General features: G+C 43.2%; 1 protein-coding gene across 2 annotated transcripts in view; it reads right to left on the minus strand.

Annotated features, from left to right (window-relative positions):
* Window positions 1–19,899, minus strand: part of nfkb1 (nuclear factor of kappa light polypeptide gene enhancer in B-cells 1) — a 29,010-nt gene extending 9,111 nt beyond the window's left edge. Inside the window, exons 1-8 of one of the 2 annotated variants that reach the window (XM_014408828.3) lie at window positions 19,622–19,899; window positions 15,972–16,018; window positions 14,484–14,559; window positions 12,133–12,173; window positions 10,883–10,981; window positions 1,248–1,399; window positions 1,007–1,170; window positions 763–921 (exon numbers count right to left, since the gene is read on the minus strand). In XM_014408828.3, coding sequence (XP_014264314.1) covers window positions 763–921; window positions 1,007–1,170; window positions 1,248–1,399; window positions 10,883–10,981; window positions 12,133–12,173; window positions 14,484–14,559; window positions 15,972–16,010 — 730 coding nt within the window. In that variant the 5' untranslated portion in view covers window positions 16,011–16,018; window positions 19,622–19,899. Of the gene's footprint in view, window positions 1–762; window positions 922–1,006; window positions 1,171–1,247; window positions 1,400–10,882; window positions 10,982–12,132; window positions 12,174–14,468; window positions 14,560–15,971; window positions 16,019–19,621 lie in introns of both variants that reach the window. The other variant, XM_014408827.3, reaches the window with a different exon arrangement.
* Between the last annotated feature and the right edge of the window lie 224 nt (window positions 19,900–20,123).

Here is a 20,123-nt window from a genome sequence, read left to right on the forward strand (position 1 = left end):
AACCTTATTAGCATTAGCATTAGCAATAACTTAGCAGGTAAGTCTGATGTTTGTACAGCCGAGATGTGGAACAGCTGACCTGCAGGATTTGCAGAACTTGGAGCATTATGACCAAACCTCACTCTTTTTTTATTGCATGCCTGGTGAGGCTGCAGGCATTTATTAAAGTCAAGGGAAAGAATTCTGTGGGCAACCAACTGCATTACATCCAGGTTGTTTCAGGTCTGTCAGACTCGCAATAATCATCGGTCATTCAGTCGGACATTTCAGTAATGTGAAACAGATCCAACACTAAAGAGAAGTACAGGAAATGGCAGCAAACTGCCTCTGCAAACCTTAATAATCTTCATCTCCTCATCTTTAAGTACACGTGTAAAAAGTCCCGCCACACAAACCGTTTCTCTGTGAGTCGCTCTTCAATAAATCCCCGTTGTAGCATTACACAGACTGTCACTACCTCAGGGACAAAGTGCAGCAACCAGAATCTTATCTCGCACATCTGTAAAGTTTGCTCAGGTTTTAGTTCGAGCTGCAGGTGGAAAAAATGAGACTGAGAGCGACACCGCAAGCAAGCACAAAATGGGACTGAAGCGAAAACGAAACATCTTTCATGTGGTTCAAAGACTCAGGCGGTACCTTCAAAGCAGATCTCACGAGATAAAAACAGTCAAAGTTACACTTTCCTCCGAGCCCTAAACGCATCGTGGACGGACCTGCAAACCTTCCTGCTGGAGGGAGAAGATTAGAAATGCCTGGACTCACTGCTGTCGTAGATCGGCTCGGACACCACGGGCTCGAGCCGCCTGGAGAAGCCGCCGTCGCTGTCGGGGAGGAACGCCGTGAACATGAGCCGAACCACGCTGAGGTCCATCTCTTTGGCCTGAGAAGAGGCAGCATTTCTGATCACACTGAGGTGGTGCTCTGAAGACAGAGAGAGGAGGGCGAGAGTCAACGATGAAACAGATAAAACATCCCGAATTTAAACTTTGTTATGTGTCTCACTCACCTGTGATTTCTCGAGGGACTCTGACCTCCCCCTGAACACTGTCGATGTCGGGGTGGATGGAGACCCCGCAGTTGTATCCCAGCTTGAAGGCCTCGATCATCCGCTCCTCCAGAGTCTTTGCCACGTTCTTCTTCGTCACGTGGAGGATCCCCAGGTTCGGGAAGCTATGAGAAATAAACTGAGCGTCACATACGATCGTTTTACAGGCTTCACTGCGTGTGTGTGTGAGAGAGATGCAGACCTGATGGTGGAGTCTTTGGACTGCAGGTCAGCAATGCAGATTCCTTTATCGCACTGTTTTCCCACCAGACTGTGAGCGTGCAGGTGAGGGACGGGGGTCAGCGCCGTCACCAGCTGGACCACCACCCGGGCCTGACCCTGGTAGTTACAGATCTGAAACACACGCACAGATAACCACCATAAATATCTGCAACTTTACTCCAAGACTCACAGTGTTAAGACTAAACCAGGCTCACTATAACCTGCTGTGAGCATCAGTTTAATGTCTGTGAGGCAGAGCAGCAGACACCACTGATGGGACCCTGGATGATCTGATCTCCATAATCCACTGGAGAAAACTTCAAAAAGTGCATTATGGGTAAACTTTCCAGGCTTATATCGGCACGTGGGATCAGCTGATGAACCTACAATTCAATCCCAGACTCGCCTTCCAGCTCTGATATTCTAATATTCTTATAAATCACATCTGAATGTGGCTCCTGGCTGTGAAATGGAGAAATAATGCCGATCAGATCAAGTTTAAGAGTTTTTCTGAATCCTGCAAAGTTCTGGATCACAGAGGGAACTTCATCTGTCATCTGTCGCTGATGCATGAAAATAATCTTTGCCATGTTTTGGTCTTCAAATCAGGAGACCAGCTTATCGCCAACACACTGAGTCTGAGAGGAAATGTGCTTCTGCTGAACCTTAAACAGTGGCTGTGCTGAAGAACGCTCGGTGTGGATTGTTAGAGTCTGTCAAATGAGGGAGAGGTCAGACTGGATGGATGTGGTTTTAGAGAAGTCATTCGGAGATCCAGAGATGACTCACGGTGACAGATTCAGGGCACTTTGGATTTTTCTGCCCTCGGCGCTTCTCTGCTGCGGTTCAGAAAAAACTTTCTCCTGGTACGGATGACTCACGATACCAGCCAAACTTCAGCGGACGCAGTTTCACGTCGCCTCACCTCCTTTTTAACGGATCTCGCAAAGACGTGTTTTCATCCCCTGTCCGAACATCAGACAGAAACATGAAAGCGCGCTGATCTCTATCAGGTGATTACATTAAACAGATTCTGTAAAATAAAAACGAGTCTGAAGCTTATGAGTTTCAGCTGTGAAACACACAGGTGCTCATTAATGCCTCATTTATATCTATATTTATACCGAAGAGACGAGGTTAGAGAAATATAACTGAAGTTTTCCCTGAAGTAAAACCTGCATTTCTTCTAAAGTCCAATTCAGACTGCAAAAGTGAGTCAGTCCCAACTGTACAGGGGGGGGCACAGCCTTCCAATTATTTCACAGCTTTTCAAGGAAACCTGCAATAACCATATTTCCAGTGAAATTAAAAAAAAAAAACCCTGCACACTTTTAACGAGTGTGCATCCTTCTGTTCCAAAGAGCTGCTGCACCCAATTCAACAGCAACATAGTAACTTATAGAAACCTATAGACACATGTGAAGGCATCGCACTGCCAGCTGGAGCTGATCGATACCTGAGAATACTGCCGAGTCATTAGAGGCGTGGCTGAAAGCTCGTTCAGTCTGAGCACAGCGCACACATCAGTGGAGATTTCGTACAGTGTGAAAGCAGCTAAACTTTGAATGAGCTACGAAACATTTTATCTCTGATAAAAAAAACTTTATCTGTGATCAGGTCAGGATCCTTTTCAAAGTCACATTTAAGACATTCAAGCCTGAATCCAGATAACTGTTCCTGTTCCAGAACTACAAAAACCGAGAGTGCATTTCTTAATCTGCCAAACCAAAACCAAACAATCTGTAAGATTCCTTCAGAGGAAGTAAAACTTCAACTTGTAGCTTTTTCTCTCGTTATGATTTCCTTCACTTTGTCGTTGAGGTTTCTCCACACCCAAAATTTAAAGTTATCTCTCTATCTAATTGCACTCTGAGGTAAACTGAGTTTGCGGAAAGGAAATCTGTTCCCGTTTCTACCGTGCACACACGTGTGCATGTACAAATGATGTTGCTGCAGACATTTGCCTGCAGGAACGTTGCAGCAGTAAATAAACACTAGCCCACTTCCTCTTCCCGGTGCTGTGGGCCACTCGAAGCGCTCTGGCAGACAAACCCAGTTCCTAGAAACACAGCGAGCATTGCTGTCTGATGGTTTCCTGGTTCAAACACGCTCACACTAAGTACCTGAGGTCTCTGACGTTCCCAGCACGGTGAAGCAGCCAAGTGGAGTTTGCAGAGAAGCGCTCAGTGATCAGCCTTCACTGCTCCCGATGAAGCTAAACTGCAGAGAGGAGGGCAGTATGTGCAATGCCAATTCCCATAATGAAACCTGAGCACTCATGTTTATCTAAGCACTGATTTTTACATTTAAACATCTAATGATGGACAATTTGCTCTCTCTTATTTTGAAAGGTCAGCTGATACAACCAGTTAGCCAGTTTCAGCTGCCTCCCGGGTTGTTGCAGGGCTGGGTCCAGTCCCCTTTGGAGGACCAAATATTAAACACAGGACCTACACTTCCTGGTGACCCCATATTGGACCACACTGAGACAAAGGGCTTGGTTATTTTACATATTAAATGTCATTGGGAGCGCTTGATTTCACTCATTGGAGCAGGCGTATTAGGAGGAGTTGGTTTGATTTAGTTTAACCTCTGTCTCTTGTGAAGGTCGAGATTTAAGCTTGTGAATGCCGGGGGAAGAGATAATTATTTATTATGTACTCACCTGAAACCTCATCTCCTCTAGTCGAGTCTTTTATAAATAGAAATTCCAAATAAATATAGGGGTGGAGCCATCACAAGTGTAAATGTTCTGCATCTCTGGCAGTAAAAGGCCCTCACTATGCGCCTGTTTACTGTGGATGGCACCATTTTTATTCATCATCCTGCTGCCGTAACAGAAGTTTCCTCAGTATCTATCCATCTGGCTTCTGTCAATCAACGTAGCCACGCCCCAACTCACCCACTCAGTTCAATTAGATTTTATTTATACAGCGCCAAATCACAACAGTTGCCTCAAGGGGCTTTATATTGTAAGGTAGACCCTACAATAATACATACAGAGAAAAACCCAACAATCATATGACCCCCTATGAGCAAGCACTTTGGCGGCAGTGGGAAGGAAAAACTCCCTTTTAACAGGAAGAAACCTCCCGCAGAACCAGGCTCAGGGAGGGACGGGGCCATCTGCTGCGACTGGTTGGGATGAGAGAATCGTTATGAAGAGGGAACCTATCCACAGAGACCAAACCAAGCTGCTCTGTGGGGAATGTTCAAACACTTCCACACCAGCTTTAGCTTTCAGCTTTGGAGGTTTGTCCTCAATAAATATGAAAGACTCTCAGCCCTCATAAAGAAGCAGAAAAGTCAAGTGAGCAGACGTATAACGTCTGATAACCGATGAAAGTGAAGCTCGGGATTAATCTACATCACCACAAATATGAAATGTCATGAACCATCAGGCTGTGGAAAATTCAAAGTGGTGACTCCGAGTGCAAAATGACGACAGTAATTTAAATCCAACAACCGAATGTGTTTTTGTTTCGGTCTCTCTGTACCTGATGAGTTTCACCCGCTGAGGCAGCTTGTAGTCTGTGCAGCACCGCTGTGCGACCACGAGTGAACAACAAAGGGTTAAATATGTCAGTATTTCTGGGCCAGAGTGGGCGCGAACGCAGATATTACACCTCTGGATGCAGAGCTTTCATCTGCGAGCTGAAACTCGGCACCTTTCCTGTTTGTGACGCAACTCCACTTCCTTGTAATTACATGTGGGTGTCAAGGAGAGGAAATTCCCAACAGACATGAAACACAGCAGAGGTGTGTTTGTGTGTGTGTGGTTTGCAGAGAGCTCTCGGACAGGTCCGGGCCAGCAGAAGATTTTGCTGAAACCTCATCTGATGTCAGAAAACTAAAGCGCTCGGAGCACAGATCCGATCCGTGCAGGAGCTCCGAGTGTTTATCGGAGTCTCGAGGAATATTGTGAGGAAAAGCAGCTGTGGGATGAAGTCTGCGTGCAGCTACTGGGGATGTTTGTTTTACGCTAATGATGCCAAAGTTGGTTCAGACACTTAGTAAATCCAAACATTCACCAAGTTGTCCCGGTGTGTGCGCTGTGGCCGGGCTGAGGCAGCGAGAGGGAAAAAAGGGACTGTTCTGATCTGAATAAATAAACTTTCTGAATGAGTTTGCATTTTGCACTCACCGTTTCTACAAGTTTGATTCGCCTGAAATAAGGCCTGTGGTTAACACGCGCTCAGACATTTTCCTGTTTTCTTCTCCAACGTGAGCGCTCCACATTCATCACACACTGCAGGCCGCTAATATTTCTATCACAGTGTTTTTTATTCCGGTGGATTTCATGCATCGAGCATAAATAAAATGCATAAAACACTTTAATGTTGGTATTAAGGAATAAAACAGGCCGTTTCCTCACTTTTTGTTGCAGCTGTTTTTGATTAAACTCAACATCCGGATTCATGAAGCTGAAGCTTCAAATCTGGTTTTATTCTTCAAAACTTTGTGGCATGGATGATCCTGTGCCAGGTAAAGCACCTGTCAGGCTCGATGATTGCCCCAGTGAGTCCATCAGTCGCTGCTTTCAGATCCTCTTGAATAAAACTTGATGTTCATGAAAGCAGGAATGACTCAGGGCACATTGATTTACCTCGTTCCACTATTAACACCATCACCAGTCACAAAAATAACTCGTGGCTTAAGCTGCTTGAGTAGATCTCTGGTAAGTCTGCTCGAGTTTAAAAAAAAAACTTTAAAGTCTTAAAGGTGTATAATGTTCATCACTGCGAGAACCTTAAAGGGAAATTCCAATTTTATCCAGAAAACTTCCTTAGAAATCTTTAAGAAACTACAGGCACGAAAAGTCAGTAGTTTAGAAAAACAAAAACTCTTGTGGAAACTTCAGGGGAACTTCACGAGCACACATTAGAGCAGAGTACGTACACAGAGCATGACACCACGGGACGCAGGCAGTGAAGGTGACAGATGCCTTATCAATTTAAAAAAAACAGAGAGATGGAGCGGGTGAGTCGAGTGAGTCAGACTAGTCATCGTCCCACTGGTCCTGCCAGAGCTGGAGGGGTTTTCCCACTCTGCAGCCTCAACATGCAAACTCACCATCATCAACATCTCTCTAACACGACCCACAGATCAAACACGGCGAGTGGGAGGAACACTTCCTCATTTGTGTCAGTGACTTCATCTCATTCATGCCTATCGTACACCCAGCTGATGCATATGAGCCCATGTTGTCCTTACGTTACGGCGCTCGGTGTACCACTGGTCACCTTCTGTTCCTTTTAAATGCTTCTTCTCCACACGTAGCATAACGTGACAAACTGAGCATCAGCCAACGCTGAAGCAACAAAAGCTGCAGCTCCTCCAAAGATCCCTCGACTTTAAAACAAAGTCAAAAACCATCGGCTGCTGCGATGACGGCAGAAAAGGTGTTTTGACAACATCAAGTTTACGAGACTGCGTGAATCACTGCCGCACAGTAACCACGACTTAGGAAGAAGGAGAAGAAGAAGACGACGACCAAGAAAGACAAGAATAAGAAGACAATCTTGGGCTTTAGATCAAAAAGATTAAGAAAAAAAAAAAAGAAGAAGAAGAAGAAGAAGAAGAAGACAACCAGGAAGGAAAAGATCAAGCTTAAAAAAAAAACAATATGGCGGCAGTCAAAATGCCAGGCGTTAAACCAGCGTTTCCCAAACCAGGAGGTTCTGTCAGAGTTCTACGTCCATCTTTTGTATGTACTCAGTTAAAGGGCAGAGAGCAAAGCGTGACTGAAATAAACTTCTTTTAGCCCATTGTGTCCAAAAATGAATCATTTTTATTCAGATTCTACATCAAGAAAAAACATGTCCTTCTCAGCTCGTACGCAACTGTTTTGACTACGTACAGAAAACAAATGAGCTCATATGATTTTTTTTTATAACGAACACTTCCTGTTCTGACCTGTGTCTGAAAGTCTGGATCTCTTTAATCAGCTTTCATATAGTTTTAATGTCAGCGAGACAAAGACAGAAGCAGGAATCTGGGGATTTCCCATGTTTTCTGGTTTGGTCGGAACATGTGGGAGCTTCAGACTCCAAACTAAACATCAACAGAAACAACACGGCAGGAAACTCGAGCTCGTGTGCTTGTGTCAGTCTCATACAGAGCGCGGGGTGGAAACAAGAGCGCCACGGCTTCTAAAGCCAGCGACGGTCACCTCCAACCAAAACCACAGTGAAACAAAACCAGCCTTCGGCAGACAATAGTAAACACCAGCCTCTCCCCTGCTCACGAGAAAAGACCGTGCAGCTTTGTAACGCCGCTGACACGACGGCTTCACGCGACTCGTTTTGACCTGTTCAAGCAGACGCAGCGACGCATTGTTTAACAGCTGGTTCCTAAATCACAAGTAAGCAGGGGCAAACCCTGCACACTTCCTTTAAATGTGATTTATGCAACTTTTCTCTTCTCTTTTTTTTACATGCTTTAAATACTCAATGCATTATTGCCCATGTGTAGTAAACGAGTAAACGAGACCTTCACTGAGGACTCAAATATCTAAATCACAGGATCCTTAAGACGACTCCCAAGAGAGGTTTGAGTCTATGATATTGTTACGACACATTCATAACACAACATTTTTGTGATTTTAAACTCGTTACAAGTTAATGCAACCCTTTAAGACACGGACGTCAGACTCGTTTCACATCGTGGGCCACATGCTGCCCACTTTGACCTTAAGTAGGGCAGACCCGTGAAACTCCCCTTCATGTCAGCATGAAAACGTCTAACCACACACTGAATCGTCATACAAGAAAAAACAAACACTATTCAGATTACATTAGACAGATTAAGTAGATACTTTAGTCATCCCCAGGAATCCACAAACATCCTAGGTATGCAGTAAATATTCATTAAAAATTGAAAAGTAAAAATACTGGACGTGTCCTCCCACGGTGGAGGTGCCGGTGCTTCCACTCACGTTTCCAGGCTAAAGCACGATATGATCGTCGAGAATATTCCCTTTGAGGCCCGGGTTGTTGTCGCACACAAATCTGCACAGTTGTTATAGTCAGTGGGAAATTGTGCAACACTTTGGTCGCTCTAGTAAATGTTTATGCTCCGAATGACGAGATGACGAGACTCTCTTCAAACCTGCCTTAAATAAGTACTCTCTCATCCCGGGGGATGATTTTAATTGTTGGTTAGACCCAGTTCTGGTGTCCTGCAGGTTTTAGATGCGTCCTTGATCCACCAGAGCTTATTTAAATGGCTAAATTACCTCCTCAACACTTCTTGAAGTTCTCCAGAGGCCTGGTGATGAACTAATCATTTGATTCAGCTCTCGAGAGAGACCTCTCACACGTGTACCACACGTATTGGAGAATCGTTTACGCTATCACTGACACTTAATGCCTGCAGCAGGTCCACTCCTGTGCCAATCGCTGTGTAGTTATTTCACACCCACCTACAACGGGATTTCAACTCAACCCTTCTGTTAAATGACAGAAGATGAGATAGGCTTTTGCTTTGCTACTAACTCCTCCCCAGAGACTTCCAGCCTTGTTGTATGGGATGCCTTTAAGGCCAAATTACTACTTATTCAGCAAAAACAAGCCGCTCATGAACAAAATATGTTAATGCAACAGGTTAAACAGACAATTTTTAAAAAGCATGTTGAACTCAAAACGAGGCTTGACCTACAAACAACATACTCAACTGAACGGCGACAAACCTGATAGATAACTGCCAAGTCTTCTTAAGGTATCTAGGGCCAAGTATTCTTTCACAGCTCATGAAAAAGTGAATCATGTATTCAGGGACATCCTGATGCATGCTCAATCATCCGGGTAAGTAAATCGCCAAAAGTCGGTTCTGTTCATCTGGATGTCCAGATGAACAGAACCAACTTTTGGCGATGTATTAAAGAACTTTTACTCAGAGCTCTACACCTCAGGATCACAAACTAACTGCAACACAATTAATGACTTTCTAGCCAAACTTAACATTCCTGAAATTCCACCAAAACTTAAAACAGGGTTGCATGAACCCATGTATCAGCTGGAAGTGTCCTCAGCCAAAGCTTTGATCTGGAAAATGCTCCGATCGGAAATGTTTCCTTTTGGAATTTTACAAACACGTCTTTACATTACTGTCTGCACAGCTTAGTCCAACCCACACTGACTGCTTTAAACTAGGATCTCTCCCTCAGTCATTGCGAAGCCTGTTTCACACTATTAAGGTAAAGATAAGAATGTATATATTAATTATTATAGACCCATTTCTCTCTTGAACATGTGAAATCACAATAAAGCAAAGGAATTTCTGCAGTAGATAGAAGAGTACCTGATATTTAACTGTTTACTCTGTATTACTCTGTTACTTTGTTACTTCGATGGTCCCGAAGGAGGTTTTCATCTGAAACACAGTTCAAAGTCAAATCTATGACCTCCTTCACATTTCCCAAAGCCGTCTGCAGTGGGGTGACTCTGGCCCATGGGCCATAAGTTTGACACCCTTGCTTTAAGCTGTATGATGGTGTCACACGCCTGTAAGTGAACACAGGCCTTTATGGCCTCAGTGTGTCCAGTGTAGTTTGGTTTTTCAGTTGAAGAGGTTAAGGCCACATTAAGCTGGCCGACGGACACAAACACCGACAGCTGGAGACCCGACAGCCAAGCAGTCAGTCCTGTTATACTCCTGTGAAGGCTGCTTGAAGTCTGCCGCCTGGGACACGTGTAGTTGGTGCACTGTTATGTAAATTCTGTGAGTCTGTGCGGTAAAAAAAGAAAAAACAGGCGAGCATGTGGACATCCACACGGATGCTCGTCATCAACGTCTGATGATGAAATTTATGGACTCAAGTCCGCGTCACGTATAATCATGACCTTAAAACTAGCTTTGATTTTGTTTTCCTACAACTAAAAACTTCAACTGGCAAGATAACGTCAGCCAAAATTAACCAAAAGGGAGCTGGTTTGATCCAATAAGGCTCGTCTCAACAAACAGTGAGCTTCAACATCAGCAGGACAGTCAGTTCACAGAGGGACCGCTCGGCCTCCAAACATCCAGGTGAGCTCGGTGTCATTATACTGATGCTCGGGTATACAGCACAGACAGCAGAGCAGGACTGGGTCTCATCGCTGGTCTTACTCTGTGTTAGCTTGTGAAAGCAGAAACAGTGTGATGAATAACTCATTTAATGGCTGCGTGTGTTATTAATAACTGTAGTTAAAGGAGCTCTGTGTTACTCTCACTGAACAATCACTGCGATGAAACTGATATAAACAATCATTTCCCAGAGCTTCAATCGCACTACGGCATTACTTTCATATTTCAGCTTCAGCTCAAAACAGGTTTAGTCAGTTTGACAACTTCAATCAGCAAAACGACAGAAACAGTCGGCCCGATGCCTCAGCAGTATTAAAGTCTCTGCAGGAAACTGTTTTATTTCCTCTTGCCGCTGCAGACAGAAGTGAACCACAATCTGATTTTAGTGCTCACTCTGTGTGCTTCAAACACTTCCTGGACCAACAAACTGGAAGAAAGTTTAAACGCTGCGCTCTGCAGGTGAGTCAGCTGACTGTAGCGAGTGCGCAGGACGAGGTTTACATTTGCACGTCCGACACCTGGAGAACAAGCGCAGACAGGAAGCGTTACCTTGACGGTGGGGTAGGTCTTCCTGTTCTTCTCGCTGGTGGCCCCCGGCAGACCGCCGTGAGACGGCCCCTCGCAGCCGTACCTGAACCTGAAGCCGCGCTGTAAAAAAAAAAGACAACAGTGCACACCTGTATCAATGCATCAGCTGACAATCAGTCGCCTTGTTGTTCTAAACACACGTTCAGATGATTATTCATTAAACAGGTGGGTGAAATCCAACTCTGAGACGCGATGCTTCCCTTTCTTCCTGTTGAGTCATCAGTGTTAATCCAGCTGAAGTTAAAGGAGCTCTGTCATCAAATAAATATATACAGGCAGGGAGGAGGGTGTGACATTTATGGGGTGAAATTAGATTAAAGGTGTAAATGTTTAGGATTCAAAGCTCAAAAATTAATGGGAAATACTCCACCCAAGTCAGTGCCCTCCCACTCCCGGGATAAACAGCGCCGCTAACACTTTGACCTTTCGTCCAAAAACATCATGGCGGTGACAGAAATGCTAATGATGAGTCTTTAAAATCAATGGGTAACGTGCCAACGGCTACATCCAAATTTACATACTTCAGTTTGACTGTAAATACAAGCTTGAACAGAAAGCAAGCAGCACCATGAGAAGCACGTTAAATAAAGACTTCCTGTTTAAAGTCTAACAGAGATCATTAATGACCACAGACGGTCACTAAAATAGGTCTTATGAGCGTTAAATGTATTTCTTCCGTCAGTGTTAAACATAACACCTGTAAGTTCAACGCAGGACCTTTTAACACCTTAACATCCTTCACTTTAATGACTGACTCTTTACTGACTCAGGGGGGACCCTGTTATTGACCCCCCCCTCAGTCTTTGCTCCACTTTGCTGCACAACTTACGGCCTAACTGTGTTTTACTGTCCATTAAAGCAGCGGTCCCCAACCTTTTTTTGTGCCATGGACCGGTTTATGTCCGACAATGAGCCTCAACTCTGGCGGCCCGGTACCAAACGACTCATGGACCAGTACCGGCCCAGGGGTTGAGGACCGCTGCATTAAAGGAAGTGACATCAGAACACGGTCAGAGTGCCGTTACAGTCAGCGTGACCATCAGCAACAAAAGACAGGAAAAGAAAACAGCAGTAGTTACAGGTGTGACTTAAACAGCCAAACATCCTGTACTAAGTCAATTCCCTTTTTTAATTCTAAATAAAACCAATTTAAAAATAAACTAAACCCAGCGGTCAGTCGTCTCTGATAAGACGGGACAGGTGAGTGTTACCTGTTTGGGCTGCTCCACGATCTGCAGGAACGGTCCGTCCACTGAAACCACAAAGACTCAGATTCAGACTCAGATTCAAACACCTTCTCATACAGCTGATTTGTTTCTTTGAAAATTCGTTTTGGGGTTTCAGACAATCGAGACATTTAGAGGTGTCAGAGAACTGAGATATCTTACACATGAAATAAAGACCGAGCTACGCTTTTCTCTACACAAAGTTTCCCTGGGGTATCTGTCACCCCTCACCCTGGGTCTGGTCTCTGGTTTGACAACCATCTGCTGACCAGCAGTGCTCTAACCAATCCTATTCAGTTTCAGTGATAAGACTCTTTGAGCTGCAGACCATCAATATTAGAGGGAGAACCCCAACAATCTCCTGTGAGCAGCACTGTGTCACAGTGAGGGGAACTCCCTTCCACGGTTTGAGGTTTCCACGGTTTAAGAATTATTACAACTATGTCATTATTACTGATAAGTAGACCGTAAAGAGTGTTTAACCAACATTTCAGTTTGAGCTCCTTTTTAACCTCAAACTTTTTTGATGTGCAATAAGAAATGTTTTGTGTGAGGTCATCGCCTGTAGTGGCGTCTCATTTTTTTCTAAACTCTCTTTTCAGAAATGTTTTATGTTTTTTTCTGTTGTGTTTTTTGAAATGTCATCAGTTTTTCTTAAAATATGCATCTGATAAGTAGGAGAATGTAAAACATCTTCCCTGAAATCTCGTCTCATTTGCTATCAACATCCTGTAAAACGGCTTTCAAGAAATCTGTACGCGACAGTGTTTCGAGTGTCTGCGCTTCGATTGAAATTTCATGCCACCTGAAATGTCTTTTGCGGTGATCCTTTCCTGAATTGTCGTTTGTAAAACTCGTAACGCGGGCATCTTGCGCAATATCGATTTTCTAAAACGTTGAGATTTATGTCATCTTTCATTCAGTTTTGTTTGATGACACATTTTCTAAAATGTCACGTTATGTTTAATGTCTTTTGCGACATTTTGTGTTTCATGTCAGGTTTCCCGTCATGTGAGATTCTGTTTAATGTCGGTGAAATGTTGTCTCACATGAAATATGAACTGTGAAATGTCGCCCTTGTTGCGTTTCCTCTACCATCCATATGTGCAGGAGAGACCGGTTGTATTTTTCCACATGTTAAAAGAAGAAATGCTGTAATCGCCACTTTCTGCGTACCACTGTAGCCACATGTAAATGTAAAGAGGAGCCAGTTTCCCCATGCGAGCTACACCTCTGTCTCTACTCAGAGAAACGATGTGTTGATATTAAAGGGAAGTGAGAGCTGAGCTGCCGTCCCACAGCCACCACAGAGGACACGTCATGAAACTCCTCTTTCACTTTACCTTCATTTTTTCCCCCTCAACAGAAATTCACTTTTGCAAAAAGAAAGTGGAGTTTCGGAAGTTTTTCCTCCCCAGCGGCATCTGTTCAACCTGTGTGTGGTTTTAATGTTTCTTTCACACATGTTATAGAGCCTTCAGCTTCTGTCTGAACAAAGGCTTCATTCATGCCGTAACGGTCCATATAAAGCTCTCATTGTCTGACGTAACAGTCCAAGTCAAAGTCCATTTGTCTGACTTTTCCTGGAACTTTAAACCAAATCACACATGAAATTTATTGTTGGGGTTTTTTTGGTAAATAGTTTTTTTTACAGGGAATACCAGTGACATAAGTCTTAGTGGGTCCCTTTAAATTTTGAGTATTACCTAAACAACAATGATACGCGTGGATATAACGACCACAGTCAACCAAATGACGAGTGTCAGGAAGCAAACACTGCAACAGGAAAAGAACTAAACTGCTTTTCAATCAGGCTCGAGTATGTAAAGTATGAGCTCAACACAATTACACAAATGGGGCAGCAGATACTTTATCTCCACCTGCGTGTTTTTTATTTCATGCTAACCACACAGTAATAACCTCAGGATGGTGGAGTGAGTGAGACCAAAGGAAACCGTCTGAAAACAAAGGGCCTGACAGCTTTTGTGGGGACGGCAGGAGAGACAGGCGTGATGGTTGCGTGACAGTGTGGTATTTTTATGCACGAAGATTAAGCCGTCATCTCAAAATGACAAGTTTAAGAGATGATTAATGCCACCCATGGCTGCTCTTTTTTTTCTTCAGAAATTATATTATTGTTCAGAAACAAAGGGGAAATCCAGATAAAAACAACACAACACATTCAAAGTAAATAAACTCTGAAAGTACAGAGGTCAAATCAAGCCAACAGGAAAGTACTACATGACGTCTTATTGTTGGACCAGCAGTCTGAAACCCAAAGACACCCATTTTAAAGATAAAGCTGATGGTGTGGGACACACCTGCAGGACTCTCACCTGTCCGCAGAGACGTCTGAGGCATCGCAAAATGTGGAAACTCCCATGACGGGTCTATCATGATGTTATCAAACATCTGCAGTAAAGACAAAAACACGAAGTCTGACTTTAGACTTAAATAAACACAGGAAGACATTATTATTATTTAGTTCTTGTTCTTCACATGTGTGCAGCTTGAGTGATGTTAACTGCAATAATTCATGTTATACCAAAGAAACAACAGTCCATTAACGAGAACAGGACAGTTATTTACAGCAGCTCGGATCAGAGCCCCACATCAGTGCTTCTCAGGGTTCAAGCAGAAGAGATACCCCAGCATGGTCTGTTCAAAGAGATTGCATGAACCGGTGCCACAAAGGAACCACGACCAAGGAGGAAGATCAATAAGAAGGACGAGAAGAAGAAGACAAAGAAGGAAAAGAAAGCACTGACATAGATCAGGAATATACAAGCAAATCACGAAGAAGAGACAGATCAAGACAAGGAAGAACAGGTATAAGACCACGAGGAAGACAAAGACCGACAAGTAGAAGATGAAGCTGTTCAAGAAGATTAAGGCCAAGAAGAAAAAGAAGAATAGGAAATAACAAGAAGAGGGTGACGATGTAGACGAACATCGAGAAGAAGATCACGCAGATGAAGAATATAATCAATAAGAGCTATACAGAGACCAAGAAATACAAGGAAGATGAAGCTGGAGAGGAGGAAGGAGTTGAAGTTGACAACCAGGAAGGAAAAGATCAGAAGAAGATCAGAGGAGAACCACAGAAACAGTAATGATCAAAAAAAGCTAAAGAACAACTGAAAAGTGCTGCGTGGAAAATGTTCCAAAGAAATGAGTTACTGTAATCACATTACATTTGTGTCTAACACAGCAATAGAAAGTATTAGTGCACTAGACTCGATGATCAGCACAGGTAATCAAACAACAAAGCTGCTGGCCAATCACGTTCTTCAATAATCTGCATGATGTTGGACAGAAGTGACTCAAAGAGCCTTTTTTATGGCTCCGTTCACGAGGAACAAGGAACAAAAATAGCAGCACAGTTTCCTAATGTTGAGGATCGATATTGATACTGTCTCATTTACATGCACACATGTGAGCACTTCCCACTTTAATACGGCTTTTCTAAAAAGGTTGTGATACCTTGATACTGGTGTAGATCCAAGTATTTCAAAGGGTTTAAAAAGGGGGGAGATTGTCTCCTTCAGAGCAGAAATATGGGCTGTTATTTGTCAGCCTGCAGAAACTGTGACATCTCCCACTGGTTATTAAAGTCATGTTTTTGGAACCTGCTGCTTTTTTCGTCATCATCTTGTCAATGACATCCTAAAACAGCCCTTGCTTTGTCTCCCTTTCTGACTACAAAAGGAGCATAATTTACCAAATCATCATCATATTGGGTCAAACACGACTTAAAATTAGTAAATGAGACTATAAGCTGGACATTATAAAAAAACATGGAGGCTGAGCCCAGGTGAGTTTACCTGGTTGGGAGTGTGTAGGTAGTGGTCGTCTCCGGCCATGGTGGCGTCTGCAAAAGGTGGAGCAACACGTCAGTTAAACCCACGGAGTGACATCAGCGATTATTATTATGAGTAAGAGACCAGAATGACAAAAGTGCTCTGTTCATTCTTCTTATTTTTATGTTTTCTGCTCATCACAACACGTTTAATTATAACTGAGGCTTTTTATTTGCACTCCTCTAAACAACCGTCTTCACCTTGAATTAGAATTCTATATGAGTAAAGTGACTTACTCTCTAAATACTCTACTTTCTGTTACAACTACTTCATTCACAACTTTCTTTTTTCAAAGCGACCATTAAAAACGATCAACTGCAGAACTGCAACAATTAATGGTTAATCTCTTATTTTAGCAACAGAAAATTGACTGAAAGCAACTTTATTGACCGTTTATTTGAGGGTTAAAGGCCTTTTTAGAGGTCAGCAGTCACTTTGAACATTTGCTAAAGTTTTTAATTTAACCAGAAACTGCCGACAGCTTTTTCCATCCTCTCTCTCGTTACGTTTTCCCACATGTTGGGAAGCCTTTGTGCACTTGCAGTGACAGAACAGTGGCATTATAATACTATTTCTCTTCTCCTGTTTCTCTGTGTGCTCCACTCCGTGTGTGAGGAGGTGCACCCACAGCGAGACTGAGAGCAGGGACAGGAGGAGTACCAGCAGTAAAGACTCTCACACTCAGCTCAAATACAGAATACATTTGTAAAAGCATTTTTCTTTTCTTTTCTTTTTTGGTATATTTTATTTTAGAAAGTTAGAGAAGCAACATTAAGGCTCAACCTGATGTTAGCGTACCGATGAATGGCGTTGAAAGTTGAACTGGTGCATCCCTTTTCATGATGCATATAGGCCTGTAAATGGTAAACGAACTGGTTCTTAAAAACTGCATTTTATACCTGACCACTTAAGAGCAGGGGTGGGCAGATGTGTCTTAAACCAACACAGCTGAATTAAATTGCTAAATTACCTCCTCAGCATGTCTTGAAGTTCTCCAGAGGCCTGGTGAACTAATCATTTGATTCAGGTAAGTTGACCCAATGTGAGATCTAAAACCTGCAGGACACCGGCCCTTGAGGCGTGGAGTTGCCCACCCCTGACTAAGAGAGGCCTGACCTAGAGGCCTTTATAAAAGTTGCCTTTTTGTGTGTCTTAATGCAGTCTTTCGACCGATATTAGAGTGAAGGCCATTTCGCTTGTATGCCACTTCCTCCTTCACTTAACACCTAAGCTGCTTTCACTGCAGCCCAGAAACCACACAACAGCCCGATCACACAGTAAATGGTCTTTGAAGGCATGCTGTTGGACAGGAGCTGGGGGGGGGGGGGGGGGGGGGGGGGGCTGGTTTGGTGGTGGGAGGTATAAACCTGCTGCACAGGTTTCACCTGACAGTTTTTAGATGCTTAAACAAGCATGCAGTTGTTATTTTTAACTGGAACTCAGTGGCTGTTATCATTATTTTGGAGCTGTGTGGATTAATGAGCGTCAAACTACCAGTGAATCTGTTAGAAACTGCACCTCACTTCACAATGGGGGACACACCACTGCCACTTTTTTGTTTGCTGTTTCAGTCATGCTAAATAAGGCTTTGATAAGTCCTTTATAAGGAGTAATAAAGAGCTAATATCATAGTATTTAAGCTGGTAAGACGGCTTTGGTCTTGTATTAGAGCAGGGGTGTCAAACTCAAATACACAGTGGGCCAAAATTCAAAACTGGAACAAAGTCGCGGGCTAACATTAATATTTATTGAATTATATTTATTCCTCCAGATATAAGAATGAATCTTTTCTTATGGACTCAAACACATTTTGCTAAAAAACTGAATATGGAACAAGCAAAGCTTAATACTAAACAATATATATATTAGCTGTATAATACCAGTAGGCCAGCTCTGATAGTAATTTGGTATGGCTTCGCGGGCCAAATGTAATTAGGCTGTGGGCCAAATTTGGCCCGCGGGCCAGAGTTTGACACCTATGTATTAGAGTATTTCAGGGAATTTGGAAATTCTTGTACCAAAAAAGAAGAAGAAAAAGAAGCAGAAAAGAAAAACATGGAGAAATTCCTTATTGCATTAGAATGAGGAATATGTATTAAGGTTGTTAATTCAAACTTTGCTGAGCAAGCTGTGAAACATGCAGGCAAAAAACTAAATGTAAACAGTTGACATGACGGCAGTAAACACTCGGGCTTTAGTCCCGTTGAGAAATTTACCTGCTGACTTCTAAAAAGGTGACTATGGAGGGAAACACTTCCATCTCAGTTCATCACACTGTGAGACCTCCAGAACTAACCTGCAGAAGTAGGCCAGGTGTCTCCAGCAACTAACTTCCTCAACGATTATTGAAATTTGAGCACCTTTGAAGGTTTCCTCATTTTTGCTTTCTTGCGCTTGTGCACGTGTTTCTCGTGAGTTTACCTGGGTTTTCTCCTTATATTTATCAATTTTTATCCTTTTCCTCAAAAATTGGATTTGCGAAGTGCACATTTTTCTCGTGAATCTGCAGGTCTTTCATAAATTTGCCTCTTTTTTGGCCATCTTATTAAATGTTTTTTGGCTGTTGTCGTTTTTTATTGTCAGTTTATTAATTTTATACCTTGTGAACTGAGTTTTCTGTTCTCGGAATTCACTCTTTGTTTATTATATATATAAATATATATTTAACCTTCGGTGATACACAGTTTGTAATACACAGTCGTTTAAACCCGATAATAATTATTGATTATTGATCGCTGACACTTGTTACCTGTCAGCAGCATCGCTCGTCCTCGTTCTCACGAGCGTGCCTGTGTGATCTACGTTAGCTCTGCGGCTAACAGCTAATTAGCTCCTCCGGGTTGTTGTTGTTGTTGTTGTTCATGTGGCTAAAGTTAAAGCAGGCAGGCTGTTGGCCGGCGCTTCCACAGCACCGACCTCAGTGCAGCTCGGGTCTAATCTCGGGCTTCAAGTCAAAGCGAGCCCCGTCCTCGCTAACCGCTGCCTGTCCTGGCTGCCCGGGAGCTAGCCTCGTAGGTTCCGTATGCGGAGAGCGTAACACAAAACTTCGTATTAAAATCTGCCAGTTACACCGTCCTTCGCTCTTCACTTCGGTACACTGAACATTGCGATATAAATGAATAGATACCAGAATCAGCCGACCCCAGTCATGTATTCGGCAAGTCTAAAATCCACACAGCAGTTCGGTGTAAATAAAAATGTCGTTTTAATTATTTTGTCAGTTTAACCATTCTGCCCTTTGGCTACCAAAGACCAGAGCGAGTTAAACGAGATTAAAAGTTGGATTAAAGTTCAAACTTTCACTAAGCCGAGATTTTGATTTTTGATTAATCGTGGCCGAATTAGCTGGTGGGTGTTACAAACACGTAATGCACTTTAACGGTGACGTGAAATATTCCCGAGGCTACTGACATTACAGAAAATAAAAGCTTACCGTTTTTAACATGGAGTTTGGCCCGGGGTCCTAACAGTTACCTGGCTAATGAGGAAGTAAGCAGCAAAACAAAGCCAGCTGCCAAAGAGTTGTAACGGGTCCCGCTGAAGTTGTGATTATGAATGGAAACGTGCAGCTGGCTGGTTAGTTTAGTTAGCTGGTTAGTTAACCAGGCTGTTACCTGTTTCGGTCGGTCAGGTGAAGAGTTCCCTTTGAGTGACAGTCCTCCTCAGTTCGCTTCACTTGTGCACATCACTGCGCCATGCTGAGCTACCGATCCATCCACTTTACCCGGAGTACGTCATGACGCGAGACGGGCGCGTCATTACACTTTAACAACTTTAATGAACAATTTTAATCCGAGTGGGATTATAATCCAGAGGGAGCGACAGCAGTCCCGCAGGTGACACTGACTGACGATTGTCAGTTGAAATAAAGTTGACTTGATTTCCTTCCCCACTGGAAATTCCCTGTGACGTCCAAATGAGGCAGAGAGCGGGGAAAACCACGAGGTCTCACTTCGAGAAGAAAACACAGTCTGAAGAATATGAATCAGAAACCGAGTCCTCCTGTTTCACCTCAAAAGAGGAACTGAGCCCAGACAAAGCAAAACGCGTTGAAATACACAGTAACAGCTCAAGTTACACACATAGGTTAGTAATAATTCAGTCCTGCATTAGAAA

This window comes from Maylandia zebra, linkage group LG2 (assembly GCF_041146795.1).
Source record: "Maylandia zebra isolate NMK-2024a linkage group LG2, Mzebra_GT3a, whole genome shotgun sequence".
Taxonomy (NCBI): domain Eukaryota; kingdom Metazoa; phylum Chordata; class Actinopteri; order Cichliformes; family Cichlidae; genus Maylandia; species Maylandia zebra.